Source organism: Calonectris borealis, chromosome 1, assembly GCF_964195595.1.
Source record: "Calonectris borealis chromosome 1, bCalBor7.hap1.2, whole genome shotgun sequence".
NCBI classification, from domain to species: Eukaryota; Metazoa; Chordata; class Aves; order Procellariiformes; family Procellariidae; genus Calonectris; species Calonectris borealis.
The window spans coordinates 13,891,107-13,903,364 of record NC_134312.1 but is presented as its reverse complement, the minus strand read 5'-3'; the positions used below and the strand labels follow the sequence as shown (position 1 = coordinate 13,903,364).

Here is a 12,258-nt window from a genome sequence, read left to right as displayed (position 1 = left end):
CCCCTTTCTGAAAGACTCTCTCAATATCTCTTGCTGAACAGGAATTTAATGATAAAAATACACCTGTTAGCCAAATAGCACAATTTTTTTTGTGAATATGGACATAGCCCTCCCAAAGGCTCTCAACAATTCATGGGCTTGAGAACTCCAAAAAGCTTCTCAAAGCAACAGTTCACCATTGTTTCTGTGAAATGCCATAAAATCTTTGCAAAAGAAATACTACTTGTAGGACCAGATTTGTCACCAGGGTCTGACTTGTGATGCCAACAACACACACCAACTGAAACCCCAACTGACCAGTTGAACTCGAGCTATGGTGGGTTTGTGTCACTGCAGTGGTGCAAAGCAGCCAAAGCACTAAACCTTACCCTGTGTATTATCATCTTTGTCCTCACTCAAGAGTCAGAGCAATTTGCAGTCAAAAGTAGCAGGAAATACTTGTCTGCAGTTCAACTCTGACCTTTTCAATCTGTTTAGGTTTCAGACAGAAATAGGAAATGAGTTCCACAATCAGGAAGTATAGCTGCTAAAGGCATTTGCCCCCAGGGGCTTGAGGTTCAATCTCAGACAAATTAAAGGCCTGCTAACTTTGACCTCAGTGAATCACAGGGATTATCTAGCAACAAATTTTCTCAAGATCTGATTTTCCCAGGTGTCCCAGCTCTCAGGGCAGCCTTCCCAAGCAAAGCATGCAAAGCCCAATTCCCTGACAGCAGTCATGTGAATCTGTAGCAGCACAGCTGTGATGCACTGTTGCGGAGTGAGTGAGCAGTGGGTAATTTCACTGATTTTAAAAGATTTTGTGAACGGTGAAGCTTTATGAGCTAATTATAAGCACTGGGGAGGAAACAGACTCTCACTTCTTTAAAGTGCTACATGAAACAACACTGTCATGTATCCAGGGTCTACTCCCATGTGTTGCTGGTACTGTTGTGTTCAAGCTCTGACTCTTCCCATCAGCCCTCCACAACAAGCTGCTTATTAAAAGCCTCTTTCAGATTTTGTAGGGTAACACTTAGGAAAATTTCAAGTATTTCTCTAAACTGGAGCTGAGGGAGTGAAATGGAAGACAGGAAGAATCATTCCTGTTTTTTTCAATGGAAAGTACAATTTTGTACCCATACAGCATATGCTCTCCCTATCCAGCTCACTGCCTTTTCCAGGCTGTGCAGGAATTTGTCTAGATTTAGCTAGCCAAAGCCCTGACATCAGTGCAATCACAGGATGCTCTGGACAAAGCAAAGTGAGAGGTCATGAACCATTAGTAGTACCAATGGCAGCACAAAGAAATATCCCTCAAAGTGGGGATACATAGAGATATGTTGAAATCCTACATGTCTGTTGTGCCAAGTTTACCTCCAGCTAACGAAGTCACAAAATGAAGAGGTATCAACCAAATCTAACAAGAATTAATTCTTGGAGGATCTTCCCTGTTGAAAGGAAGAAGTCTCTTCAGAAAGGGAAAAAAAAAACATCTTTGAGCTAGCAAACATCAGTCTGAATAACTGATATTTTTAGTAAATGCATAAGCCATTTCAAACAGGGCAATTTTCTGTTCACCGATATGTTTGGATAAGGCTGTGGGGACGCTGCTTCATTAGCATTTAGCACACCCCCACCCCACAAAAAAAAGCTCCTAATCTGCAAATACAAATGTGGTTTTATACTGGAACTTACCTCTAACACAGGTAGAGAAATAATGTCTGTTGCACATGTTACTCCAGGGATAATCTATAAATACAGACAAATTATAAGAATATAAATAATATAGCATAAAACATGGGCCTGTTTATATATCTAAGTGAATCTCCATTACCTGTGTCCTTTGTGAAACTAGCTAGCTAGCCAAAACGTACATTCAGTTTTACCAAAAAGAAACATGGAAGACATTTCTCTCATTCATCTCATTTAAAAAAAGACAATATATTAGAACAGTGTCAAATCAGAGAAATTAAAATAAGCTATTTGCTCCAACTGTAGCATCTTGCCTAAAGTTATTTTACTCCTGCAAACTTACTCATAAATCTTAACTCTACTGATACTGTTTGTATTGAAAATAACTACATGATTTTGCTGGTTAAATATATTCTATATTCATTATAAACCTCATATGGTAAGCAATAAATTAATACCTCATTATGTAAACTGAGAGATTTAATCATCTGTCCCATTATAGTAGCTGTTCTTGTTTTATAAATGCTTTTATTTGTTGACAAAAAATAGGACTCATGAAAAACAACACTAAGGTTAAGACTTGACAAAATAAAACGGGCATAAAGCACAGATATGGATTTAGAGCATGTCTATGAAAAGGTAAGGCATACAAATTAAAGGCTGTATTAAGGGAGAAAAACCAGACTCCCTCTAGCTATTAATTAAAGTACCAGCTGTTATCTTACCCCAATCCAGTCAAGCAGTGACGTGTAGGGCAAAAGTTTATCCAGGTTGTGAGTTTCTGGACACATTCTGCAGTACAGGGAGGCTGAATGCAATGTAAAAAGATTTATAAGGGCAAAATTGTATAAACTATCAGTTAACAAGAGTAGGCTTCACAGTCAGTTCCTTATCTAACACTTTTTTAGGGACAAATCCTGCTGCTGACTCTGAAACAGCTTCCTCCATGGTGGAACTGGTCCCATTCTGTGCACAAAAGGAGGAAGAGAAGTCCAGATGGCTGCAGGGCCGGGTCAGCTGCTTGGCTACAGCTCAGCACTGCAGGGGTCCTTTGTACAAAGGCTCAGGGCACAGGACATGCACTGGCTAGGCTGAGGAATCAGCTATTAGAAGAGAATATCATGATATGCCAAATCCTCATGAAAAAATGGTTTGGGCTACGCTAGAGGAGATTTGTTCCTCTGCTCCAATCTCAATTATTTACATCCCAGATATCCAAGACAGGAGCCAGATCGAGAATTTGCTCTCCACTGACCTAAAATAATGATAAATCTATTTGTCCCCCTAGACAGAAGAATGCGTTTGAAAAGTTTTACTGCCAATCTGATTTTGAGAGATCTATGTATCTTCTAAACTACTGATATTCTCCAACACCAAAACATGCATGTCAGTTAACAAAAATCACAACCAAAAAGTTTGGAAGGAAGAGAATCAGTTTGTGACATTGTGGCTTCTCCTTAAGTGACAACTAGGGTACGCAGGAAAATTCAGTATGCAGGAAAAGAAATACCTACCGATGATAAATTCTTGAATGGGGTCAAAAGAATGACAGGTTGACAGGTTCTCAGAAATCCACCAAATAATCTGTCAGAATGAGAACAGGGGAGTTTGTCACATCTCTCTCTTTAAGCATGTGTTGTAAGAAACTGTAGAAACTTTGTTTTCGGGGGTAACACTTTGCATAAAGTAGTGATACAGAGATAAATGTTTTCAGGACAGCCTTGACCAACAAAGCGGTTTGGGCAGCCCAGCTGATCAGCCTCTTGGCACTGCCAAAAGGTACATGTGAATCAGGACTTTTCTTCTTCGGCTGATATCACTCATGCCCTAACCCTGCTTTGTCACTGAAAAAACTTAGAGGACAGTCTTTTCCCACCTGCATTTCCAAGTCTTCTGTGTGTTGGAAGTGTAGCAGAGCACAATGTAGAGCTGCCAATCTCTCACTGTCTCGTTGGCTGTTCTGTAGGAACTGTAGTAAGGCGCTGTCACTGATGCTCACGGCATACATACTTCCCATGTGGCAATCCAAGACTGTTGACACAAGTGGGGATCGGATGGAGCAGTGTTGCAATGTGTCAATTCTTGCATCCTCACCTGAAGAACATTGGTTTGAGAACAAAAAGGACTAAGAACACAAAATTTGGCTGCTACCAGTATTTCTCTTAAAAGTCCCAGCTCCCCAGCAGTAAGAAACAGTCTGCCTCTTGTACTAGCTGCCCTGGTATTATGCTGAAGAGGAGGATGGTGCTGGCTGGGTAAAAGAAGTAAATGAGGAGCACAGTCCATACTCAGTTCTCTCCTTCCTTACTGCTGAAGCAGAGAGGGTGTACAGATTTGAGGCTCACAATGCTGTCATAGGACAAATCAGAGCACATAGGATGGAACAGAGAAGGGCACAAGGCTAGTAATAGAGATTCAACACTAGCATTAGCACCTAAGCATACCGGTACAGTTCAGAACTGCTCACATGCAGAATCATGATACAAACTTGTATTGGTGGATCTCTTACCATCAATCCCAATGGCCAGAACAGGATGGTTCTGCTCTATGATTACTGATTGAAGCATCGGATCAAGACCACTTTATTTATGCTAGTACTAAGGTTCACCACCACAGTACTATACAGAAGGATTCCAGACCCTTTGCATCAGAGAAATCAGGCCCACCATACAACAGTGATGCTTTGCACTCCTTCTAGCAGAACAGTATTTCATTATGTATACACAACAGGTATTAGCTTTCTGTGATGCTGCCCCTGCACCAGTTCCCACTACTTACCTCTCCTTCACCCAATCAGAAGAACAGATTTCTGTTTTCAAACAAAAGCCCCCCACTTCCAAAAATAACCCACTTCCCATAAAGACATGTTTTTTGGAAATGAAATGACATGCCTCTCAGATGAGACTCTAAATCAAATTGCATCAGCCTGATCAGGTGAAGGAAACACAGATTTCCTCTCCCCACACCCTCCAAACGCGCACATTTAGAGCAACTCAATTGGAGGAAGGAAATGTAAAATCAAATTTACATCTCCATGTGAAATATGAGAACAGTGGAGGACCGAGAAGCATGTGCAAAGATGGGGGAAGGGAAACTATGAAACCAAGGCAAAGAATTTCAAATTCAGTCAAAGGTCTTCTTCCATTTCATAACAAGCTAGAAGTACGTAATGGATGAAGTATGAAATGTCACTTCAGATTCTCTTTTTAAAATGGAAAGTGGCAAAAATGCCATTCTTGTTTTTTCAATCCCTCTCCTTCTTCAGAACACTGTGCAATAAAGCAAACATTGAGCAATACAACTCCCATGTAAAAAGATTCGAACAAGTTTCCACTACAACAATAAAATTAGTTCAAGCAGCAGTCTACTATACCTGTCAGAAATAAACTATAGCACAGCAGGTCAGGATGCTGAATATTCAGGAGGTGCAGGAACTGGCCAGGCAAATAAGCAGCCACATAATAGTCTATTTAAAGAAATAACAGTGGTCAATTTAGCACTTGTTCACTTATTTGCTTTAAGAGGCTGTTTCACATGATTCTCATCTTGGTCCACTTCTCCCTGATGGAATTGATTCTATCTAGGAAATATAAAAGGAGTTGATTAAAAGCTGCTGTTGTATTAACACAGGAAACACTAGTAACACATTTGGGTTTCCAGGGGAGGATTCAAGAGGCTTGAGACACTCAAGAACTCATCAGCTGATCTCCAGAGCAGATTCTGAGGCAATTTCAAAGGAAGTTGCTTACTAATAGTGAGGTATTGCAGTACCAAACGCCAAATATAAAAGTTAAGCAAAAAAAAGCAGCAAAAAACACAACTACTTAAAATCAAGAAAAAAAAATCCTTTCCTTCTAGAGAAGGGTTAGCCATTTGTCTCCCTACTGGCGACAGACAATGGCAGTCACACAGGGAAGTAACACAAGTAACCTACCAAGATTCATAAAAGCCACTTCCTTCAATTGATGAGATTCTGTTCTTTCTAGAGAAACTGTAAAAGTTTTGTTGTAACCTGGGGAAAAATAATAATACTTTTAAAAAACCCAGACAATAAACACCATCTGTCATAAGCCAAGTATGACTTTATAGCTAGAAACTTCAGCAGAGCCAATACACCCAAACAGGGATATTTTAGATTGTTTTACGGGCTTGTCTGCACAGACAGATTTACTTCATCCTAAACAGAGTTGCTGCATACTTAGTAGACCTGCACCCACACAATGCAGTTCTTTAGTATGCGGAAACTGGCCATGCACTGCACAGCCTATGTTCATGTTTAAAGAAGCATTCATCCCAGAGCAAGCTTGTGTAAAAATACCTCCCCCCAAAAAAACCTGAAACACAAATCCTTTACATAGCTGTGCTTCGCATTTTGGTAATCTTTCAACTGCTTTAAAGAATTTCCAGTTTGTTTATCTGCATGCCCTATTGCTGTAATGTAGTTCAGCTCTGTTTAAACATAGGCTAATTTCAGACGTGCTGTGTTTGCATGGGCTTTGCATCGGCACAGCTGTTATTTTATTCTAGACTTGCACCATACTTCTTCTGGCATCGAGTAAGAATGACATAGAGCCCTCAAACTTCCTCAATCTCTGAGAAAAGCTGAAGATTAGAATAACTGAGGAGAAAATGACTGGCCTCCAAATGTCTACGCTGTAATATCCTAAAGGCTGAATGGTGTCATGATTAGGATTCTACTTAATACTGCATGAAAATTCAAGATAAAATGATAGATCCACAGTTTACAGGACCACCGAGGAAAAAAGTAGTTCATGCTTCAGCCACTCATCCAGGACTTTGATTCCTGACCTCGGCAGAGAGATATGCTTTATCTGTGCTGCAAAAAAAGAAAAATGAGACCTCCAAGACCAACAGCAACACTACAGATGAAGGGGTATCTAAAACAAAATAGTTTTTCACACAAAATACTGACTGAAGTTTGCCTGCAATGAGTCAGTATACTCATGATCACCACACTGTTACTTGCCAACGCAAACACATGCAACTGCAGAATACACCTGCAACATCATGACTTTTGTGTTTATGCTACATCAAGTGACTGCTTTAACAGGGGGCAGGAAGCTTCCTTCCGAGTTTACAGATGCTGCAGCACAGACTGAACTCCTTAGACGTCTCCAAAATGTGGCTTATGGACCTGATATACCACTGCTTCTGTGGGTCACATCAGGACCAGTCTTAAAATTCTCTCATATGGCTGATGCATCTTACATGAATTCACAACCAGCTCTGCACCAAACAACTCCATTCCATGAAGGTCATTTCAGATGCAGCTGGTCAATGTCACCACATTTATCCTCAGTTTCTTCCTGGTACACTTAGGGATGTAGAAGGGCCATGGTTGGCTCCAAGCAACACAACCACCCTTCAGCTACACATCAAGTACATCTGGGGAAATCAACCCTTCATAGTAGTACAATGCAGAGTGCTGCCACACCCAGAATGGACTTTTCCAATTTGTTAGTGCCTTCAAGAACACAAAAATGCAGTTCATTCAATCCCACAATGTTCCAGCAGCAAAGCAACATGTTAGTGCAGCTCTGACATATGAAAAGTTTCCTGACACAAGAAAGCAAACACTTAAAGTAAAACAGAAGTATGTTGTCCACTTGAACATGGTTACTCCATACTATGCAGCTTCTCAATTGAAAAGTAATTCGCCTCTCTCCTCCCTTTATCAAACGAGAAAGATCTTGCTAATGACATATGCTATTCTGATCAGAATAAAACAATGTTCTTTATTCTTTTCAAAAAAAAAAAAGGTCTTAAAATTAAGAGCTAGAGCACCACTGACATAGCAACTATTCCTACAGTCAGTGGGTGTTGCACCTCTTGCTGTGAAAATGACATGTTGAACTGGAACTGTAAACAGACATTCAAGCTAAGAGCTGTTGGCTCTATTTCCCATACAAATGCCTTATGGCATAAGTACAACACACCTGCAAGTTCCCACAGATTTCATTGATGTTTGTGCTCAGCATGCCAGAAAGTCTGGCTAGAAATAAGGGCCAAATTAATAGCCACTCACGAGGCCACTGGTTTGAAGCTACTCGTTCAGCATCAGGCAGGAAGTTTACAGCAGGAAAGTCAACTTTGCAGCTAAAGGCAGCTGCCGTCTTTAAACACTAGCCACAGTAGTTAATTGTCTGCAGACTTTGGTAGTTATTTGTTTTGCAAGGCATTCTGTGACTCTTTCAGCAAAGTGACATTCTCCAAAATAAAGCATAACTTAACAGGTTAATCTTACCTTTATGTAAAAAATATATGGAGTACATTATTTCATCAGGAATATCAGAGGCTAGACTACAACACACACACAAGCCTCCTAAAAAGACAAAAAAGGAAAAGAAAATTGACTTGTCCACCTGAATACCTAGACATCTTTACACTGCACAAAACAAATGCAAGACTGTTTCAAATTAGAAACTAAAAATAATCTCTCAAAGAAGGTAAAGATTACACAAATACATATTACGTATCTCTAACCATCATTTACCTAGTGAACACCAAGGAAGAGAAAACAGAGGAGGCAATATGGCACAATGGAAACCTGGGTTCTGACATGGCCAGTTCTTCTCTTTAGAAGTACATTTTTAGCCCTTCCCAGTAGAAATCATGCTTGCAGCTAGAAAACTGATCAAGCCTTCTCTCCACAGACTGCCTCAATCTGTTCAGGGACTGTCAAATATGCACAGAACAACATAATAAAACACATTTTGTTTGCTTTCTAAGTAATTTCACATTGGCAGCAGCATGATGATACACTACTAGAGCTTTCTCACACTAGAAATGATAGTCACTTCTCCCCTTTCCAGCCCAAAGAGCCATTAATTCCTTTTTTAGGAGAAAAGTCAGTCCTTGGCACAAGCTTATTTCAGCCAAGGTACTCTGTGCAGGAATGCTCCCTCCTCCCAGCCTAATTCTATATCAGACTGATACTGTTTTGACTCTACTGGATGGTAGCCCTCCCTCCACCTCTTACAAAAACTTTAATCCACTTACTCTGACGCTTTGGCAAGCTGCTTTAGCATTCATGTTAGAAACGGCTTTCAAACCACATTATCCCAATACAGTTGGGAAAGCCGGGCCACAACTATGACCATTCACCTTTTACCTTTATTGAAAGTTTATCACTTAAAAGAAAAAAAAAGGTAATACTAATACAGATACTGTTCTGTAAAAAACCAAAAGTTTATATATAGAAGGTATACAGAAAAAGCCACAATATGGAAAAAGCACAAGCACAAAAAAAGCACAGCTACCAAGGTATTTTACTTGGTTAAAAGCGTTGGACTTCAGACCACAAGGCTGTACCATAGCTGTGATACAGATATGGCTGAGGCACTTCACAACACTGGGGAAGGTAAATACTTTCTTTTGAGATGCAATTTTTTTTCCTGCTTATTCTTAGCTGATTGAATATTGTTTGATACAGTTTTGCTTAGATATTTGAGTCATTTAGACAACAGATAGGGCATTTTGCCAGAGCACTTGGCATCTTTCAGAGCATGCATAATTTTTAAAGTAGCAGCATCAGGACTCATGAAGACTGGAAAAGCTCCAGCAACCCACAATGCTGTTTTATTATCAACAGCTCCCTTCCAACACTGCAGATTTCTTTCTTGTATGCTGGAGGCTAGTGTATACACTGTCCTGTAAATTGTGCAACATGCAAGTGAGTCTGTTCAGATTGAAGTGTCGGTGGGTAGTATATGCAAGCTGATCACAAAAACAGTGGCTATGGGGGACTATTAATAGGACGTGCATCTTTCAACTCTAGGACACTGGTCCAAAAGTCAACGAACTGATCTACGAACAACAGAAAATATCAAATGGTGCTTCATTAACACAGATAGAAACACGACAGTCGCAGATCAGCAAGTCCAAGCAATGTCACATCTGATACCAACTTGGCAATCCCATTAGAGCAGTCAGAGACCCAGAGTATGAGACAAATTCCTTTCCTACCCTTACCAGTGCTCTCTACAAATTAGAGCTGGGTTGCGCTGATGCAGGGAAAGCTTGTTATCCTATTGCACCTATAACAGTGTTTCAGGCAAAGGCAGAACCAGGTCTTCTACACTATCCATTCCAAAATCATTTGCAAACAGTAAGAGCTGTAGCTAAATGCCATAAGGTGAGAAGACTCACATGAAGATATTTTTGGATGGACTCTTATCTTTTCAGAAATAAAAGGGAAAAAAGATCTCAACCACAACAAAGTAAAAAAAAAAGGAAGCATTTAAAAATTAAGTTCTACTCAGAGAGAAACAGCGAGCTACTACATTCAGCATAATTAGGGAAACAACAATTACAACTCTGCCACTTGATAAATAAACATCATACCACTGAAATTGTAAGTCACTTATGAAGACGTGAAGTTTTCCCTAGGAAACTTTAACTTCAAATTTCTCATTTCTGTTCATGCAGAAGCATAAAATGTAAGGCTGTACCAACATCTCAACATGGCATCCAAGTGTCACAATTCAAATACGACATTGCACCAGGGCATTTTGTCTAGTTGTACTGGCTTAGGAGTGACTTGCCTCACCTAACTTCAGCCATCCAAACATCTCTCATTTAGACTCCTATACAGCAAATGAAGAAATATGGATAGAAGCAATCATCCTCTGGAGATGCTTATTTCTCTCTATAAATATACTCCAGATATTTAACTTTTAGGCAGGTAAAGTTAGGTGACAGTAATCCACGGTTTATGTCATCTTACTGCCTGCACTTTTTTTAATACTGAGCAAATTTAATTGAAAAGTAATTCTAAAGCTCTAAAAGAAAACATAACAGCCCAGTGTTGTTTAAATAACCACTGAATTCTGGACAAAGTTAATTCTGAGACTAGAACTGCTTGATCTGAGCTAATCTAGAAGTACATAGGGGTTTTTATCTGGAGACATTTTGTCTCTGCTGAACAGGGCTACTTTTCTTCCACTGTGGAAGTTTGAGAAAGGAAGAGCGATTTCATTCATAGTTCAAATTGGCAGTAGCCAGCAACAGTTTTATTAAATGGTAAATTGCATGGAATATTCCATTTTGAAGTTATGCCAATTATTCTTTGCCAGAGATGTCCAAACGGTACAAATAGGGATATCGGCATTAATATTTGAAGCATGCTAGCAGTTCCACAGAAGGCATAGCCTGTGCCCCAAAGGGCTCGCAGTCCAGTTTTGTAAATCACCACAAATAAGAGGCACAAAAGGGAACTTTAGTGTGATTACCCACAGTGTTCTTCAACAACTAGATATGGTCTCATCGCCAAAACCATTTGCTCCAAACTGTTAGTTACTCAAAGTGGGTTGTGCAAAGCAATCCTCGGTTTCAAGCAACATTCTATGAAAAGCCATATGCAATACTCATTTAGTAAGTGTAATTGTCAAATTATGTGTTTCACATCAGCCGCAAGGAAAAGCGCATGTGGAAGGTTCCACACAGAATTTAGATACTGTGTTGCCAGATGGAAAAGAACATTTTACTTCAGGGTAACCAAATAACAGTCTTGTTGGAGGAAGACTGAATTTCATCCTAAACTAAAAGGAGGTGCTTCAATCTGAACAAACCCTAGAGAAGTATAGGTTTGAAATGAAACTTACATATACAAATCAATAACATTTTCCATTATTGGACAGGCTGTTTGTACAAGAAATAATATGCTAACAGAGAAAAAGTAGCCTAATCTACGTTTGGTAGTTAGAAACTTGGTATTCTCTTATTTCTACTTCCTTCCCTCTAATCTTTGTAAGCGTGCTGTCTGAGTTGGTAAGAAAAAAATCCATGTAAGGAAACGGTATTTCCCTTCATTTGCATTGATGGTCATTTCAACACAACTGGCAAATACCTCAGCAATTCGCCCGTGTGCATACAGCACGCCTTAAGAAGTGAGATGTAAAGCCACTTCTGCAACACGCCATATCCCTGTACAACTCTGTAGACTATTCAAAGGTTAATCAGACACCATCTCTGCTTGGCAGTATGGTCTAATTTAGAAGCTGAAAATCTGTTCATCACAGATGCCTCTTGAGACCAGTTTTTAACAAAAAAAAAAAGCTCATGGCATGCATTCAGATGCAGAGAGACTCCTAAATCCTAAAGGTTTAAGGAACACTTTAGGTTTAAGTTTAAGGAATCATATATATACTAAACCCTTAAATATCACATACTAAGTTTAGTATCACATACTTGGACCTTCTAAGTCCACATTCTAACAGCACATTCTAACAGCAATATGAAGCTCTTAGAAACTGTATTGCACATGCTCCATTTACACGTGTCCACTCTGTAACACAACTACCTACCCAGACAACAGACCTAGCCAAAACCTTCCTTGAATTTACTTTCTAATACATTTTTGGTCAGTTTTAACATTAAATTGCTCTAATGTAATACACAACTGTGCTTTGGTACCACCTGTGTTCTGAAACTAGCAGAAAATGCTACAGTGTGCTTAGACTGAGATATTTCACCATATGAGTGCATGATACCAGTTCTTTGAAGTTTCTGGGTGACTGTTTTATTGTTGTGTTGATATATAAAACCCTAGGTACTCTTCTGCTC

The 12,258-nt window shown here is 39.6% G+C and overlaps 1 protein-coding gene across 1 annotated transcript in view; it reads right to left on the bottom strand.

Moving 5' to 3' along the window:
* Positions 1-12,258, bottom strand: part of GSAP (gamma-secretase activating protein) — a 48,241-nt gene that overhangs the window by 19,395 nt on the left and 16,588 nt on the right. Inside the window, exons 13-19 of the mRNA XM_075144621.1 lie at positions 7,940-8,017; positions 5,609-5,686; positions 5,048-5,140; positions 3,551-3,768; positions 3,189-3,258; positions 2,400-2,482; positions 1,678-1,731 (exon numbers count right to left, since the gene is read on the bottom strand). Of these exons, the coding sequence (XP_075000722.1) occupies positions 1,678-1,731; positions 2,400-2,482; positions 3,189-3,258; positions 3,551-3,768; positions 5,048-5,140; positions 5,609-5,686; positions 7,940-8,017 (674 nt within the window). The remainder of the gene's footprint in view (positions 1-1,677; positions 1,732-2,399; positions 2,483-3,188; positions 3,259-3,550; positions 3,769-5,047; positions 5,141-5,608; positions 5,687-7,939; positions 8,018-12,258) is intronic.